The sequence below is a fragment of the Zophobas morio genome, unplaced genomic scaffold (genome assembly GCF_036711695.1).
Source record: "Zophobas morio isolate AGI-343-1 ecotype UQ-CSIRO unplaced genomic scaffold, CSIRO_AGI_Zmor_V1 ptg000002l, whole genome shotgun sequence".
Taxonomy (NCBI): domain Eukaryota; kingdom Metazoa; phylum Arthropoda; class Insecta; order Coleoptera; family Tenebrionidae; genus Zophobas; species Zophobas morio.
In genome coordinates, this window is record NW_026972107.1 from 10950489 (window position 1) to 10970520 (window position 20032).

The window sequence follows — 20032 nt, forward strand, 5'->3', positions numbered from 1 at the left end:
CCTCCTCTTTTCTTCTACAACCTCTTTAAATACGGCAAAAGTTGAACATCAAAGTTACTATCAACGACAACTTGGCAACGGGAACTTCAGCTTCAACAGTAAGTTTATAAATCCCACTGCTAACGTCACCAAAAAAAAGACGTTCATGGAATAGTTCCAAATCTGACAAAAATCTACGATGAATTTTTGCAGAGGACATAATTTTGGAAATTTTACGACTGAGGCGCCACTTCATCATAAAATGGGGCTATTCTGAGTGCTTAAAGTTCACAATGACCTAAGCGCGACTAAACAATCTTTCTATTTTATCAATTGAAAAAGAGAGGAAAGTAAATTTTGATAACGTCATAGAATATTTTGCCAAGAGCGTTACTTTACTGACTTTACTTTCAAGAGCTTAACAAAATTCAATTAAAAAAATATAAAATTTAGTTTTGTGCGTGGACTGATAAAAAAGCATGTTATGCATCTGTTTCAAGTGAGTTTTCAGTGCAGTGTAATATTCATAATAACAGCTCTGTATTCTCAAATTTTTTATAAAATAAGATAAACCGCCCGCAGCTTTAATCCCCAGACCTCTCGTCTGTAAAGCTGACGCGTTATTCCTAGACCACCACCGGGTGATGGAAGATTGTATAGTGTATCAAGAAAAAAAAAGACGGATTAATAATAAAACAATGTAAGAATAATAAACAAAACCAAAACAGACTCATAAATCACAAGTACAAGAGTATAAATTTAAGTAACCTTAACTACGCAATAAAATGAGCAGACTTCATCAAATGGGGATGATTAGACAAATTTTGGTTCGCATTTTATCATCTACACGATACTCTTAAAATACATATAAATTTTGACACCAATCGGTCCAGTAGTTTCAGAAATTATCAATATAACAAAAATCTACACAGACGACAGATGACACACAAACGGAAATAGGAGAGCGCTTTGTTCGTACTCTTGGGGTCATGAAATGCCGAGAAAACATTAAAGTTGCCAGTCACCCGATGGACACTATTACAATAGAAAAAAAAAACAATATCAGAAGCAATTTGAAATTTTGCACAAGATTTTATTTTGGCCATTTTGCATAAACAAGAGCTTAAAAAATTGAAAAATTGGCCGAAAATTATTCGACAGAACTTCCCTCGCCCTTGAAGTACAATCCAACAAACCTTTGATAACCTCTATAAAATAAAAGCCTCGCGGCCTCGGAATGAAATAAATTTAAAGCAGGTAAGCAATGGGAAAAATGTGGATATTCTCAATATCTCAGAACATGCTTAACTTCTATTCGAAAGAATTGCACTATTAGCACGTTCAGATTACAAAAATCAGCGGTTAAAAGAAAATTAAATTTGACTAATTTTCCCTTCTTAACGCAGATTTGGAGAACATTTATTAGGCAAATATGTAAGATTACCGACAAATTTTGATTAACGATTTACCATGCTTCCAATAACCTTAAAAAATTTGCAATATTTCAGAGAATTCGGTTTTTGAAATTCAAAGTTAGATAGTAAAAGATTATTATAAAATTTTGATTTTTTTTCCAAAAATCTGGATGCCAAGTGTAAAAACTCAACACGGATTCATAAACCTTAACTACAGAAGTACCTATCTTATTTTATAAAATTTAAATAATATTTACTAATGTAAATTTTGGATATGATGTCATCCTATTGTTGGTGGGGATGATTTGCCAAGTTTTAGTTATATATTGTTTTACCATCTACACGATATTTCTAACAATCGGTCCAGTAGTTTCGGAGAATATCTGTCTAATAAAAACCCGGACAGACGGTAAAAACAGACGGAAACGGGAGCCTATTTTTTTCGACTCTAGGGGTCATGAAACGTCGAGAAAACATAAAAGTGGCCAATCGTCCAATGGACTCAATTACAGTACCTCCTTAGCTTTCGGGGAGGATATAACAAGGTCTAAACTTATGTACTTATAAAAGGTGGTTAAATTTACGAATTGTGAATGTTTTTCAATTTACCCCAACAATAGTTAATTCCGAAAAAATTATTAGGATAAATCTCAACAAATTTGTTCATGATGCAAGTTACAATATATAATTTTCATGTGAAACATACTTAAAAATAATTTAAAATTGGGTTCTATAAGATGTCAAAGAAGTATAGTAAAAATGGAGCATTAATCAACGACACATTATAAAGATCTCAGGTCTGATTTCAAGAAAAATCATTAAAATAAATATTTTTTTATACGTCAATTTGACGTTCACTTACAAAAACAAAATATCGATTTAGATAGATTAAAAATCAATCTAAGGTTATTTAGACAGAACTTTCCTGGCCCCTGTGGTATAGTCCAACAAATCCCATTTCTTCGAAAATTATACATTTTCTTTGTGATAACCTCTGTAAATTAAAAAATATAAATAATTAATTACAATCACAGTTTAAAGAAAGATAATGATTATACTAATATATAAAATTTGGGATATTTTTTGCGAAAATCTGAATGCCTAGGGAAAAAACTGAAGGCGGATTCATAGACCACAAGTACAAGAGTATGTTTGAAAAGACATTATCAAATTGTTGCTGGGGGTGATTAGACAAATTTTGGTCAACGTGTTGCCGTCTACACGATATTTCTAACATTTGTACAAAATTTGACAATACTTGATGCGGTAGTTTTGAAGATTATCTGTCTAATAAAATGGCGAAAAATTAGCCACTGTTTTCAAATTCATTTTAAAAAATGTTTAACTTTTTTTGTAATATGATAAAATGAAGGATAACAGAGATAATGCTTCCAAAATTATTTTGAATAATGAAAATGTAATGAATTTCATGTAACCAATGCAAAGTGGTGAATTAAGTATGATGAAATATCTAAAAGAAAAATTAAACTTTTAACACTTTAACCACCATTGTTCTATATTATTAAACTTTCCATTAAATCTGGCGTTAATCGTAAAAATATAAATAGTTACTGCCTGTCAAACAAAATGTGAAATTGTACACTTGTATCTTTAGTCTTGCACATAATGGCTTTCAGAGCTTCAGGTTTGAATGGAGGCCAATTTTTATAAAAACACTCAGGATGTCGACTAAACACCGTAAAGACACGCTTTAAATTATGAAAATCGTCTCTCATAAAATGCTAAATCTTTTTCGAGTAAATTATCTCTTTTTTAAATCCCTTAGAAAATTTATGCTACTACTACATATTCAGAACCGAAAGAAAATATAATATTTTTTGAATAATTGTCGTATATGTGCTATAAATTTAAATTACAGATTTAAATGCGCCGCAAAACCTAAAACTGGCTTAACTTAATCGGTTGCTAAGAAATAGAACAAAGACTGGTACCTGTTACGAGCACAGTGAGCCCTTTGGCCAAAAACAACATATATCACACAACGAAGTTATGCACTTATCTACAAAATGGAACAATTAATCTATCCGTACGCTGCAAACGATTTGTCAATATCACGGAACTCGATTACGTGAAATTGCAAAAACCATTACTTCAGACCTGCCTCATTTATTGCACTAACAATGATATTTGTTTGGAGACCATTTCGAAATGATATCAAAGCTCCACTCCGATTTCCATATAAAACGTAAACTCATTCGCAACGCGTATCTATTTAACTTATACCACGCCAATTTATCTCCTCTAGAATTATTTAAAGAACTTTACCCCGAAAAGTTTTGAGTCGCATGGACAAAAACAGAAAAATAAAGTGTGGCTTTCGAGTTCTATGTGTATAAGATCTCGCAAACAAATCCATTCTTCTACACCGGCGAAAAACGCGCCTCAAAAACACAATCTAATTAACGATTACGAAACTTATGTATATTTGAAAGTTTACGTGCGGCTTCGCGTCATAATTAGGCCCGAAACCCGTCATGAAAAGCAGCAATGACTAAGACGTCTGCTCTTAATAATTGAAGGCAAGCCGAAACGGCGGTTAATAATTAATCGAGTGTTCCAAAGTAGCATAAGAGCGGTTCCGGGATGGCAGACAAAAAGCAGAATGGAGAAAAAATTGGATAGTATCCGTACAGCGTAACTTTTTTGATGGAATTAGCGTGTACGGTTTTTGGGATTGCGCCCGGAATGCGTTGTGGCGATCGGTGCTCCGGCGAGTGTTCGCTGACCTGGAACCTGAATTCTCGCCGACTCCGGTGCCGGAGAAGGCCTGTTAGCGGTGCGGTCGACACGAATTTATTTGTGGCTTCGACCAATCTATCTTTATTTGTTTGCTTTTGTGCTGCATTCTGTTTTAATTCTCTTTGAACAAGCTGCGCCCTTCTAGACCTACAAAGGTACAGACGCAATGCGTATTCTAGGGTGCAAAAGACGCTGCTTTATTGATTTTTGGAAATGGGTTCTTCTGACACCTTTTTCATGGGTGCTGACAGAACTTGGTTAAGAACCACATTTAAGGGACCGCATTTGAAAGTATATCTGGCTTCTAAACTGTTCTAAGTGAATTAGATAGCGCATTATGAGAGGATTCTCGAAAGGACCCCAATTCGCACCACCACAGCAGGACATTGTTTGGTCAATTTTATTAAAAACTAAGTACATTCTTGTGACAAAATTAAAGCAGAGTATAATTAACTACAAGCTTAGTAAGAAAACAAAAAACGGTTTTTTATTACTCTTAGTCTGGAGAAGTTGCACTGATTTTGAGTGTCCACCATTGGTCGTACTTTTCTGAATTGATGAATCTTCTGCTCTTCGCCCACTTTTTTCAAATTTTCGGGAAAATAATCCAAACGAGTGTGCGTTGGCAGTCATGTTGCAGCCTAAAATGAACATTTTTCTCAAATGCTGTCTACAACAATCAGTTATTAACAGCACTTAAGTCCAACCTAAGTTTCGCAATCTGAAGCCCACAAAAACACACTTTTACTTTTTGTAAAGTAAAAAATTGTATTGCAAAGAGCTCTATTTCTTATTTAATGACTACAGATCTAACACAAACACATTACTGTCCCCACGACACTGAAAGTTTCCACAAATCATCAACACGTTGCAACAGTTACGCTGTCACTTTCTCAGACTAAACTGTTTAGTCCGAGAAGATGACACAACGCATTTTCTGTATTGATTCTTACAAAGAGGAGCAGTGTAATTGTGCGTAAGCACCAGACAACCAGTGCTGCCATCTTGTGGAATTTTTCTGAACATAAATTTCTGTTCGTTAACAAAAAGTTACCAAATTTGGAAAATATGTCAAAAAATTGAATATTTGAACATACTCCTATACTTGTGGTTTATGAATCCGCCTTGAGTTTTTACGTACACTTTATTATTACAGATACAGTTTCTCTCAAATTAGAGCCTAAAATGACTCCTAAAAATCGATGACGTCACTTATATTAAAAAACTAAATTTACAAATACGTACTCTTGAACTGGGTCGTCGATTCATCCACCCTAATGTAATCCAGCTTTTAATAAATACCTACAAATTTTGAACCTCGAATGCGTGTAATTGTGTGATTGTATCAAGAAGATAAATCGTGAAAAATGTCCAGACCGAGTACAAGAATTTCATTAAATCAGCAATGAAAAATGTTCAATTAACAAATGCATGCAGCTGTCTTGGTAAGTATTAATATATCACAGATTTGGACGGACAGTGGCGTTTTCATTGATAACGTTGTGATAATTAGAACGAACTGTAATTTCATTTAACAATATATATCTCGTTTATTGCTATAGTAAAACGAGGCAAAGCTGAATTTAATAACATGTTGAAAGCAATGCAAACGCGGTTGACTCAACATTTTAGCTAAGTGAATTATTACCACATAAAATTGTGTAACAAACAAAAACACCCGTCACAAAGAAAAATATATATAAATTTAATTTAATTTTTACAGTTATAGTTTCATCTAAAAAATGTGTTGTTGAATTACACTAAGTTGTTAGTACCGAGTTTCGATGTCGCATGCTTGTCACATGAACAGAGAGTCAATCTATTCTAAAATAATAAATAAAAATGTACAGGTGACAGCATAATTAAGATATACAAATAAATGAATTTCGGTCTCACAAGGTAAGCTTGCTTTATAGGTATTTCTCCACGTCATTAACCTGGTTTTCGTCGAATATCAATACATCTACTAAAAGGAAATATTTTTTATTACATCATTTTTATCTGATCAAAACCATAATTATTATTCTGCAACAATATAAAAAATATTTGTCGATTTAATCATTAAAAGAACAAATTATTTACCAATTTACTAGCACAAATGAGGATTATTACACAAAGTTAATGTAAACAATATATCACAGTAACGATGTGAGCCTTCACATCATTTAAAGTTAAGCCGAAGCAACTTTATTGAACAAAGAATTATATTACAAGCTCGATAGCAACCACGTTTATTTTTTTAATCAATATACTCAGTAACGGTAGAAACGAAAATTTAAACACTGAAGAGCAAAATATTATCGAACAGTGTTTCCAATATTAAAAATCTTACAATCACACAACTCCTCTACACCGGCAAATTATAAAAAAATAGTCAAAGGTTATTTCGAAAGAACCTCCCTCACCCTTGAAATACAATGAAACATATACAGATTTTTCAAAAAAAAATAAAATTTGATTTTGCAAATTTTATTATTTTTATGAGAACCCCTATAAGTTAAAATTAATGTATCTAAAGAAGCGTGCAACGCATATGTTTCAAATGAATTTTTCTTTTACAAAATTTTGTGATGACCTCATCAATATTTTTACAAGGTGCAGTATAATACTAATAATAACAGTATTGTATTCCCAAATTTTCGGAGAAATGGATGGAGTCATTCCTGATTTATTCAATAAAATAAATTGACTCATTCACAATTTTTTTCCGTCACCCTGTATAAGCAATTCTAAAAATGTGAACAGAATGATAACTCACAAGTTTAGACACCTCATATTTTGCATAGAGAGGATTTATTCGACAAAATTTGGAGATGACATCATCAATTTTTTAGAGGAAATAAACAGATATATTTTGATTACAAATTTACCACGCTTACGACAACTTCGAAACGTCTGCAAGATTTCAAAGCATTCGGTTTTCTGTTTCTGATTTGATCAACAAAATAAATTAACCCATTCGTTAATTTTCCGAGTTGCCCTCTATAAGCAATTCCAAAAAATATAAATGAATATAGCAAAATTTTGTGATGACATCCTCAGTTTTTAAAATGTTGTTTAATAATTTTTGATTTTTTTTACAAAAATCTGGATGTATAGGGCAAAAACTCGACACGGATTAATAAACTACGGGTGGAGGAGTATGTTATTTTATAAAGTTTAAATAATATTTACAACTATAAATTTTGAAAATGACGTCATCGTATTGATGGTGGGGATGATCAGATAAATTTTGGTCAGCGTTTTATCATCTATACGATGTTCCCAATATACACACAAAATTTGACAATAATGAGTCATGTGGTTTAGGAAAAACGACAGGCCTATATTTTTCTCGATTACAATACTTCCTTAGGTTACGCTCGGGAAGTAAAAGTTAAGAAAATTGATCTAAAATTAGACTGAACTTCCTTCGTTCCTCAAGTTCAGCAAACCCAGATTCTTAGATTAATTATAAAATTTGATGAACCATAAATGTAGATGTAGATTGGCACAGTTTAGATTGGACTTATTCATCAAAATTTTGAGATGACGTCATAAGATTTTAGAAGGGGACAAACAAATAAATTTTGATTAGTGCTTCACCAGGCTTACGTTAACCTTAAAACATTTGCAAGGTTTCAGAAGATTCAGTTTTGCCTTTTATATAATTCTGATTTCTTTTCAAATATCTGGATCTCTAAGGTAAAAAATAAAGAAGGATTCATAAACCATAGCATACAAGAAAAGAAAATTATTTTGAAAAGTTTAAATGGGAATTACACGCTATTCCTAAAATACATCAAAAATTTCAGAACAGTCAATCCAGTAGTTTCGGACAACAGGCAGACAACAGAAGCGGGACCTACTTCCATATTCTAGGGTATAGAAACGTTAAGAAAACTTGAAATTACCGTTCGTCTAATGGGTCTCTATTACCATTCCATAAAAATACAAAAAAAAACATGCAAAATCAAAATGTCGAAAAATTTGCAAAATTGACCTTCGTTAAGTTTTTGTCATAAATGTGAAAATCCCAAATGTTCCCCAAGCATCACTAAAATGGAGCGTTTTTAGCACTGTGCAAGAAAAAGTATTTAAAAAATATATTTAATACAATTATCAAAAATCTGTTTGTTTAAAAAATAATATTTTCAAAAAAAAATCTATTAATATTATTTTCTTATAAGTATTATACAATACTCAGCGGAAGACATAGTACATGCTTCATTTTTATCGCTTACAAGGAACATTTCTGCTCATCTCTTTTTTATATTTGTTTGAGTATTTAGAGTAAATGTTCTTGTATTCAACTGTATTTTAAACACGCCTCAACTCAAAGCGTAAAGATCTGTTCAAATCTCCCAAAAACTAGGTCAGTAAGAGCTCAGCAAACCCGAAACGTCATCTCCGTGTAAACCTGAAACGCTGGCTAGTGGAATCATCTGTGAAATGACGGCCGCCCCACGAGAAGGGGGTTGCATCACATGTCAAAGTGATATAATCGTAGCAATGGATCCGCTCAGATTAGCATAATTACCCTTCCCGAGTGTTCTAAGTCGATAACGAATTTTCACTCCTATCGGGATTAGACACGACGCATTAATAAGGAGAGCTTTCCATTAAGCTCGACGCTTTGACGCGACGTATTGAAAAATATTGCTCCGTTCCAACTATGACATCCGCATTTTAAAATAAAAACATTAAAGTTTACGAGCGATCGTTAGCACAGATAAGGACTCTCCCGGTGCCATATCTAACCCTGTTGATACCTGTAGAGGATTACTCGGCTAACGCACGCACAGACTAAGCAGGTTGTTTGAATTCCGCACGTTTCTGGGCCCGGAATATCTGTGCACGGTTTAGAGGAGAGACAGCAAGAGAAATACGACGACACGATCGACAAAAGATGTCGCAGGATTTGAGTGTCCGGATACGTTTGAGAAAAGCACCCTGGATTCACTTCATTATCTGCGACCGTATCAGTCATTTTCCGGGACGACAATGGTCACCGGAATCGACACAACATTGGCGGCGTGTTGAATCTATTTATGAAGAAGGAGGTCATAGACGGGTCGCCGGAACGGATGGCCAAGATTTCTATCACGTCATGACCACACCCTCGCACGAATTACAACCGCGAGTCCATTTGCTTAATTGTGATACACGTGTCGTCATTCCGAAAACCGGAAAAATCGTAAGAGTTTACAGCGGCAATCAAACCCGGAAATTTTTAACCAATCAAGAGCAGGATTGCTTGGACCGAGTCCAATGGCGTTTAATTTCAGAAAAAAAACCACTGCGGAGCGGTAGCACAGTTGTATTAAAAAAAAAAAGTGCGAAATGCTCGGGTCAATTAAAGACTACTTTTCATTAAAATCCACACCTGTTGATTGTAGTGGTAACTTGTTAGTAAGCCTTATCAGTGACAACATTCATTCAGTTTGACCTACCTTTCTAGTTCAATTTTTATGAGGTGTTCAAAATCAAATGACCATGGTGAACAAACAAACTATCTTTTTCTCTATTTTTGAATAATTTGCTAAGTATGCTTCTTATTTAAAAAGAAAATAGAATTCCAGTTTCAAGTTTTACCTACTTTCAAAATGATAATGGAAAAACATTAGTAGGTAATCGAGTAAAATTAACCCTCTGAAACAATGGAGCAAAAGAAAGCAAAAGAAACGGAAGTTCCTAAATGGAAAAGTCGACACAAATAAAAGTCAGCCTAAATGTAATGACAATTTCAAAAAGATTTTGGCTTTACGACGTGATAACTCCCAAAGACCTGAAAATGTTTTTTTTTTACTTTTTCTTATAAGTTTTCCTGAAACTAAGGCTATAAAGTGGTGGAAAATCAAAATTGTCCGTTATTACATAATCCAATCCATCTACACGATTCCTAAAACACATATAAAATTTCATAACAATCGGTCTGGTAGTTTAGAAAATAATCTATATAAAAAACCAGAACAGACGACAGACAGACAGACAAACGGAAACAAGAAACCTATTTTCCCGCTTTAGGGGTACTGAAATCTCGAGAAAACATAAAAGTAGCCAGTCATCCAACGGACTCAATTACAATAAGACGAGTCCAACTGGAAATGAAAGTAATAGAAAGATGCTCGTTGACAGAAAAGAATGTCAAAATACACCAAGGTCCTGCAAAAAATTTTGCTTTTGATATTATAAAAAAGAGTTTTTTTTTTGTTTTGACTAAAAGAGAAGTAACCAAAAATCTTATGCAAATCATACAAGTTCTGTTAAACTTAAGGTTGCATTAAATAACTAATAACTAATAACGTAACGAAAGTTAAAGGGGAACAAAATGCAACAAAAGACGGAAATAAAAAACACACGTGTGAAGAAAACTACGTTAAACAATCAAGGAAGACATCAATTCAAGCATCTACATCTACTTTGGTCAAACAGGATTTTCATTATGACAACTATATAACAAAAACTTCGTTTTGATTGTCATCATTTTTGTCAAAAAATGGTTACGTGAAGATTAAGTATTGTCTTTTAAGAGTTCAACTTGGTTGTCAATTGGTGGTCAGATCATCTTCCGATAAAAATAAAAAATGTCATTCTGAAAAAAGACTGAAATTCATTCTCTTGTACCCGATCACCTAATTACTATAGAAAAATTCGTTGTGAAACCTATTGTAAATTATTACATTAAAAAACTTAAAAAGAGATCAATTTTGTTGTTTTAGTTTACTAAAATTGATTTCCAAATGATAATTATGAGCGGTAGCCTTATGAAATCACTTAATATGTTTTTAGAGTTTTTACCCATATTAAAATAAGTTTTTTAAATTTAGTCCATCAAAAGTACTTAAAACACTAATAATACTCGTAATTGCTTTAAAAAAACTAAAAGCTTACAACACTAAAAAATGATTTATTTGGAAAAAAATATCTAATTTTTTTAGTTGGTGAACTATTACCTCAGAATGAAGTTGAAAGCCTCAATTATTCCCAGATTAGTAAGAATAAAGACAAATCCGAATTAATTTTAGCAATAGAAAACGCTCTAAAAACAACTTTGTTACCCTCAAGATCATATAAAGAAAAATATTTAGAAAACTACATATTTCTTTTTATAGCATCGTTTGAATTTTGTAAGCCACAATACCCCTTAAAAGCACCTCAATTGATCAATACTCATAAATATATATGTGTTCGGAAAAAAATTGGAGTTCAAATTAATTTCGCTGAAAAAAATTTACAAATTACAAATTGAATTTATTGTACATGTTTCTGTTAAATCAATACTGTAGGACCACTGGAAATGCACTCCGAACTCACAAAAAATTATTGCATGTATCCAGTTCAAAAAATAATCAAAGCGACATACATCTATTGCTCCATGTTGAACATAATGTTGAATTTCGTCTATATTTCATTTTTATTTGAGCAGTAAAGCGCTTTCAACGTATCGGTGATCTTCTAAGTAGTTGTAGTTCGAATCCCAACGGCAAACAATACATTTTTATAATTTGGACAGATTTGTCTTAGATAAATCTTTGTTCAAGGTTCTATAATGTATTTTTCCAAAGCACAAAAGTGACTTATTCTTTTTCATCAATTTAAACATTTGTCTATACGTCTCCAGCTAACATTGTAAGTTTCTAGTTCGACAGTTTAAGTAATACAATGTACACTACTTTGCTAGACTAGTTTGAAAAAAAAATCCTTTATTCGTACAAACACCATTTATCGTCTCTTTGACTGTATACCCGACAAAAACCTGAAAGGTTTTAGCCCGCTGCTCAAGCTATTGATTTACGCCACATAAAATTTAAATAGACGAGGTATTGACAAATCCTCCGAAATAACATATTTCCTTCCCAATCTGAAATATAATCCGACAGGTCATCCGATCATTCGTCGCAATAATAATTTAAACGTTGAAATAAAAATGTTTTGATAAGGTGATTTTGTGAAGGTTGCGGTGGATGCAAAACGTTACTGTAGGCGACAAAGGAGTTCCGGAGTTAAGTTTTGGACCGAGCAAAAAAGGAGTTCTGGGGGTTTAGCGTTTCACTGTACTTTTGACGATTAATTATGTCGGTAATTAGCGTGAGATCGGACCGTCACAAAACAACTCGCTTCCAGAACGGGAAGTTATGATCAGTTAATTTCGCAGGAAGTGCCGCCTGCTGGACAGAGCCAATTTATTGTTCGCGCTTCTAATTAAGCACAGTGTACGTCGTGCATTTAGTTAAATTTTCGTGACGTGATGGGTTCGCATAAAGCAAACAAATCTGTTAATTACAAAGATTAATTTATTTAATTTATCTAACAGATCAACAATACGCAAATAACAAAAGATTAATGTCAATTAAAATGTATACGGTCAAAAGTCTTGTTCTCGTGTGGGCGTCAGAATGAGAGCACGTCGGTCAGACAGACAATCTCTAAAAGGTTTTGTATACACATGATCGACAAACAGTTAGAAGTGTGGAGTATGGAATACACACTGAAACAACATACAAACAGAATCGAACAGACATAACGGTAGTCGTAGACATAAATGAGTGTGTTGATGTGAGCAAAGGCACTAATTGAAGATCAACCACAAGGAGGTCAGGTTAGAGAGAGACGAACTCGGGGGTGAGCTGGGGGGCGCAGCTGGGGGGCGGCGGAGGCGGGGGCGGCACCGGCAGTTCCACGGCCGCCGAGCCGGGCAGCGAGAGCGTGGAGCTACCGCCGGCGGTGACGCGGGGACCCATGTTGTCGTAGTGGGGAATGGCGCAGGGCCGCCGCGGCAGCGTCGCCATTCCGTGGTACACCGGCTTGGCCCTGTGGGGCAAGTCCAACAAGTCAGGACACCTGGAAGCATCGATCGTGGGGTCTCGACTCACTGACACTGAGATGAAGATGTTGCCGTACGCCGCCGTCGGCAGCACGCTGCCCGAGAACTCCGGGGGCGGCGGGTACACGGCCAGCGGCAGCGGCTCGCTCTCGATGGTGATGTGCACGGGCGGATCCACCAGCTCCAGCTCGGGCCCCAGCGCCTCGCAGCTGCCGGTGCCGCGGTCGGTCGTGGTCGCGATGCTCACGTCGAGCAGCTTCTTCTCCTGGTCCGTGAAGCTGACGCTCGCCTTCAGGTTCTGGCGGCGGCGGCTGCGGCTACGCACACAGCACACGGCGGCGGTCGCGCTCACAACGGCACACGCCAGCGCCACACTCACTATCACCAGGCCCCACCACACAAGCCCGCCCTCCGACTTGCTGACGGTCGTCGCCGTCACCACCTCCGGAAGAACGAGAGTCACGTTGAGTCCGACCGAGTCCAACACGTTCCTGGCTACGCAGGTGTACACACCGGTGTCGGCGTCACTCACGTTGTACACGCTTATGTTGACCCACTTCTCCAGGAGGCCCTCTTCCGCTTCGATCACCAGCCACGTATGATTGATGGGGTAGCCTTCGTAAAGCCACGAGACTTGGGGTTCCGGGTCGCCGGTGACGTGACAGCCGAAACTGACGTTTCCGCCAGCTTCGGCCTGTACTTGAGCTTGAGGGGACACGTACACTCGAGGAGGACAAGCGAATTCTTCAGACGGCACGTTCTCCCATAACCGGTCGGCGAGTCTTTCGGGCTCGGTGCACGTCAACGAAACGGAATGCAATTTACTCGAAAGAAACCAGTCCCGGAAACCGCGCAGTTCACAGTCACAGCGCCACGGATTACCGTCCAGCACTAGGGTTGTTAGGTGAGCAAAGTTCATGAAGACCGCCTCGGACAAGTTCCGCAACAAGTTCTGCTTCAAGCTTAAAGTCTCCAGAGCACTCAAGTGTATAAACGCGTTTCTGTTCACGTACTCGAGTTGACAACCGTCAAGTTCCAAGATTCGAAGGTGAGGAAGCGGCGGAAATTGCTCCTGAACCAGCCGTCGTAGCGGATTCCCGTTGAGGTACAACATGCGTAATCTCTCGTTACCGCGAAAAGTCTCCGGTTGCAAACTCGTAATTTGATTATGAGACAAGTCGACCTCGACTAGAATTATCAAGTCTCTGAACGCGTCCCCGTGCACCTCCTGCAATCCAGAATTCGACAAGTAGATGCGCTGCAGGTTCAGCAATCCCACACTTTTGAACGCTTCTTTCCCCAACCTCGAGATGTGGTTACCCGAAAGGTCCAGCACTTGCATCACCCCGTCGAGGTTGTCGGGCACCGAGGTGAACCCAGCTCTCTTGCAGACGGCGGTCTTCTTCCCCGACGACCACTTGCAGTGGCAGGGCGCCGGGCAGTCCATCCAGTCGGGGGCCGCGAAGGCCAAAGCCATCATCAGCATCAGCAAGGAAATCACCGCCATAACATCTGTTCATCTTGCCGAATATACCCTTCGCCGCATACTCCCGCAACACTCGGACCCGAAACTCCACAAATCACTCAACTCCGTCCCACGAAAAAAACATCCTCTTGTTTACTCTCTATCCGAAGCACTCATGGTGGTTCCGCTCCGCACTGGAGCGCCGGTTCACTTCTGGTGCTATTTCTGACTCGCCGGCCGAAAATAGAACTGCAGCAGAGGATCGTGTATTTAGCAGCGACGCCGAGTACGAGCGTCCTCTCGGAAACTTCGTTCACCGCACTATGATGTTAGTCCGCAGCTTTATGGGTCGCGGCGCCCGTATTTGTTGCGTCGGCGTCGTCCAACTTGGGATGCGCCGCCCAACCCTATGCAGCAAGAACCTGCTGTTGTTGCTGCTGCTGCTGCTCCTGTCGAACTCTGCCACCGACCGCCGAAGAATTCGTTTCGAAACGTCGTTTATTATCCCATCTCTGGATCTTCCTTCCGCGCTAATCAGCACACGCTCCGAGAATCGCCGCGACAATGCCGCAGATTGATCGCCCACATATCGCGGAAATCACCTATATGTGCCTTCATCTCCAACATTTATACCGTTCTATTCCCCCAGAAAGTTCCACCCGATAATGGCGACAATACCCATCAAAAGAAATCACCACTTCCGACGAGATATTCCACGTTCTCGAACTGCCAGAAGCGCGTTGCTTTTAATCGGAACATTTTATTACGGCAGGTACGCACATCTGGACCGTTAAAAATAACACAAAGTAACGCAAATGTTATTTATTTATCAATTAGTACTAATAGAAATACCACAAGGGACACAATTTTAGAACCTTCTTACAAGATTTTGTTACAAGTTTCTACATAATATCTATGAACCGTTCAGGATGTTTTTAGACAAAGGTAGGACATGTAAATCTAGTAATTTGGTTGGCAACTAATTTCGTATATGTAAAGATCCCTAAGGTTAAGTTGTTTTTAATGTAAGTTTACAAAATCTGACAAAAACTGTAACACTGTTGCCACTAATTTCACACTTTGTATTTTCCATACCAATAAGTGCGATTCAAAGCACTGAAGTTAACAATTGTTATTTCAGTATTTAAAAATTAGTCCAAGGTTACTTCGACAGAATTTCCCTCGCCCTTGAAGTAAGTACAATCCAACAAATTCAGAATTATCCTAGGTCTAATTGCTGGTGCTCAAAATTTAGAATATGTACATGGATCAAGAAACAATAGGCAAACTGTATGTTTTACAGCTGTTTGAATAGTATCCAAAAGGTAACCGTCCTCGGGTGAAAAATAATCTGTACTAAGGTGTACCTAATTAAAGACTAATTAATGACGAATTCTGTGTACTTATATGATGTTGGAAATTGTTTTCTAAATGAAATATGGAATACTTTACTCAAAAATTTGTGAAATACATATGCAGTGAGATCCAGAAGTACGGAATTATGAGTGCAAATTATACTACATGGTATAAAATGGTCATTTATTTTTATTGAAAGTTTTTGTTATACCAAAATAATTTTCGGCAGTTTAAATTTTAATGACAGAAGTCAGAAATGTTACAGTTTGATAATATGATTTCTAAATAGCAATAATCGTGGCAAATCAGCCTCCAGTGAACGTCAGTCTGACGCACTGACAGACAAACCGTTTTGTCAATGAATCAGTTTATCCAACGTGAAGAAAAAAATCATGGCTCACTTTTGTCTAAAAACATCCTGAATGGTTGACAGTTGTGAATCAAGACTTCTTACCATATAAAATAGACAAATAAATAAACAATTTTTTTAATAAACCCAAAATCCTACGATTTCGTAATGAAATACATATACCTAAGTAAAATCTCTCGGTAACTTTTCGTACAGATAGTCATAATTGAGTTAAGAACTTTCCGTGTTGCCTGTAAACAGAACAGTTTTAAATATTTCCTTTTAACAGCTTCTAACACGCAAATATTATAACAATATACAATTAAACAATATTCCAACTTACCATAACACTGTTTACTAACATAATGTTTTAGTCTTCATATTAGCTAAAATTACATTTTTACATTAAAATCGATACATATCAAACAAAAGTTATTCTCAATTCAAAAAGAATCCTTCAGATCCTACAGACCATTTTAATTCTGCTTTTGTTGCGGCGTCGACGCCGTTGCGAGATGGAGTTTCCAGACCCATCTATCCTTCGTCGATTCGGCTAATCCAAAGACAAAAGTGTTATTTTTCATCTTCGTCTGCCACATCCGCACCCGATCCGTCCCCTCAAAAGCTCAATGGCATAATGGTGACAATACCTATCAAAAGAAATCACCACTTCCGACGAGCCATCCCGCGTTTTCGAACTGCTAAAGCCGCGTTATTTTTATCGTGCACCTTTTGATGTCACCGGAGATTATTAGATCTTCGAATTGACCTGTCTTGAATCTGCGGGGAGGTCAAGCGTTTCATCTAATAAAATGAAAAACGAGTTCGTTTAGCCAACGCAGAGAAAACTCCGGAACCGGAACATTACTGACCGAACTCATGAATATTGCAGTTGGAACTACTTTCAGTCCACACTTGACGAACTTGAAATTCGTTTAATTTATTGCGCTCCAAGGGTGTGAGACCAATACAAACACAGGTCTAAGCACTGGGGACACTTCATCGTACAAAATAGTCCGGTTTAGCATACGATCCGTGTTTGTTCAACACCGGACATTCAAAGGGCCCAGAAACAACCTACGGTACCGAAACTTTTGAACAATTGCCGTAATTTCAGTATTAATGACTCAGCTATTTGCTGTTTCGCCGTATCATAAAGGCTGCGAGGAAGTTGTGCGATTTATAGGGAGCCGTTTTACACAATTTCTCGATTATGATCTACTTCTTTGTTGAAAAAGTAGTTTGACGCAGTGATTGCTCTGGTTCGTAAAGGTAATTAACTACATGTCATTTTTTTGGGCTTTATCTCCATATAGTACAACTTTCATCATTTCAAATTAAAGTTTGTTAATTAGAACATGCAAACTCCACAGCTGCTATAGTTACAAATTTATAAATGAAACATGAACAAAATAATTTACAGGAGACTGCCCTCATGTAATCCTACTCTTATTAACAAGCAAAAAAACATGTACCACACTACATTAGGTTGTAATGGCCATCTCAGGTTTCAGTTAACAAGCAATACCTCGTTTACTATGATAAAAGCCGAGTTAAATGACACCTTAATTACCATGCAAAGAAGATATCAAATCTGTGACACGAAATAAAGGCAAATGTGCCATTTCACTTTAATAATTTTGATTATCTCGTGTGCGATAGAAGCTAAGTTTAATGACAATTCTAGTTAAAATTGTAACGTTTTTAAATTATAGTTCAACCTAAATAATTGGTTAATTCATTTTATCAACATTTACTCGAGACAGTTGTCTTCAATCGATATCTTTGCACAATTTATTCAGTTATGCTAATCATTTGCGACAAATTCTTGGTATTATTGCGTGCTTTTCAGCGGAAATGTTTTATTTCTTATCATGTGGAGCATATCGTTTAAAAAGTATCCACGTTGCGGAGAGCTGAACACAGACTGATCCACCAAAACAAGCGATATTTGGGTATAAACAAGCCGTCATGCGGAATAAATTTTATTCTCGAACGATACAAAAATAAATGTTGGCCAATTTTATCTGAGCGTTTCTGATCGTTTTTCAGTATACACTTTTCGTCATCTCCAAAATGCTATGTTTACATGATAAAGTAAAGGCAATAATGGAAAAAGAACACGAACTCCGTTTTTTATGGAAACGTGTTAGGAAAAATTTTATGTTTTATGTCTTTCGATTGAAACAGGTTATTTGCTTATTTGGTGCTGACCGACCTCGATAACCAAATTGGTCACAAACAGCCTAGAATGAAAATGAACTTTGACATTTGCGAAAGATTAAAGGATCGCAAAGTCGCAACTAAAACTGTTTTTAATGAACATTACAAGCACTTCGTTGAAAAAGAAAATTCATGAGGAAATAAAAAATCTGTCGGGTTCAATTTTTAAGTATTTTGAAATTTTCAAGAGAAAGTAATTACATGTAATAATGTTTTTTCTCGTTTCCTAATCTGGTGCTTCAAACATCTTGATACTCGAGCCAAAATTGCAAAATTGAAAACGTTTTTATTGTCGTATGACAAAAAATCTGAATACTGACTAGAGAAAAAAGTTCAACGAATTTCTACGGTACAATATAGAAGTTTAATATCAAATGTTGCATTACGGTTTATTCATAATTACTCTGCATTTACTCGGAAAACTAATTTATTTCGCTGCAGGTTGCTTCAAGTGTGAAAATTACTAAAGTCTGCGAGTGAAACAAATTAAAATGTCACCAGATAATGTGAATTTTTTCAGGTTTGATGAAGTAGATTCTGACGGTGTCTTCAAATAGGCAAACGTGGATTTTACGTCGATTTATAAATCTTTCAGTATTAAAGTCCATTGCCTTGAATTATGCAAATATCAAATTTTTAAAAAGTAAGGGAGTGATTTTTGTTAAAAAACGTGACGTGTGTAACCCAGAAAAAATTAAATATGCAATAAATTTGTTGACTATATTAAGTGGTATTAACCAAAAATAGTTCTTTCAGTGCCACCCATGTGTAATAGGACACGCTACATTCATGTTTATCTAAGATCAGAAAAAATTTAAATATGTACAAAAATTGAGTCATTTTACACGGAACATGAATTTATTCACCCAAACGACTTTTATGAATTGGATTCAGTCTGTGGATATATGTATATTTCGAGTTTTCGGTTGCTATGAAAACAGCAAAAGTGCATAGGCGAAAGGTAAAACTTAGTTGTTTTGTTGTTTATCTTTTAATGAATTAAGTATTACACGATTAATTTACTAAGTTTTAGGCAAGTAACTGAAATTTAATAAATGGCATTATAAAGAGTGCGATCGATACAGGATACAAGATGTTTTGTAAATTCTGTCCAAAGTAAAACAATTCATTTTTTAGAATTTTTACTGTTTTTACAACAATAAAAAAAATGTTTTTGTATGTGTGTGTTTTTTTTTAGTGGAGTTCAGTTTTATTCAAGATGCGCAAACAGAATAAAAAGCGTCAGCGGACTTGAAAGAGCTGACAAATTTGTTCTGCAGGGTCAGGGTCAGAACGTATTGATTACTTGTAGTTTGCTTATTAATAAATAAAGTAAAATATATAAAGAAAAAACAGTTCATTTAAAAAATGGCAGAGTTATTTCAACTAAGAAAGTACCTCACCGACAAATGTCTGAAGTAGGAGTAGGGTTGTTCAGCAACACTTCGTTTAAGCTTTGTTTTGACTCAAAACAGGACCGTCTTCGCTTAGTGCATTATCAATTTAAAATCAGCTGGAAGCGTTAGGTATATTAATGACAGCTGGATTATTATGTGTGTTCTTACACACAGAATCCAAATCCAGATTGTACTTTTTGTAAAAATTTTTAAAAGCTCATTTAACTGCAAGTTGATATTTTTCCAAATAAATAAAATTTTACTATGGTTAGTAAAATTTTT

The 20032-nt window shown here is 36.2% G+C and overlaps 1 protein-coding gene across 3 annotated transcripts; it reads right to left on the reverse strand.

The window, feature by feature from the left end:
* Window positions 1-4560: 4560 nt before the first annotated feature.
* Window positions 4561-15008, reverse strand: LOC135127448 (probable oxidoreductase PXDNL). Of its 3 annotated transcripts, none has more exons than XM_064053909.1 (2): window positions 13010-15008; window positions 4561-4795 (listed from the first exon to the last, which is right to left on the reverse strand). In XM_064053909.1, exons 1-2 carry the CDS (start codon window positions 14465-14467, stop codon window positions 4784-4786), a joined length of 1470 nt encoding a protein of 489 aa, XP_063909979.1. In that variant the 5' UTR covers window positions 14468-15008; the 3' UTR covers window positions 4561-4783. The 3 variants fall into 3 exon arrangements, with proteins under 3 accessions (XP_063909979.1, XP_063909969.1, XP_063909976.1); XM_064053906.1 differs by lacking the exon at window positions 4561-4795 and adding an exon at window positions 12758-12947; XM_064053899.1 differs by lacking the exon at window positions 4561-4795 and having other exon boundaries at window positions 12413-15008.
* Between the last annotated feature and the right edge of the window lie 5024 nt (window positions 15009-20032).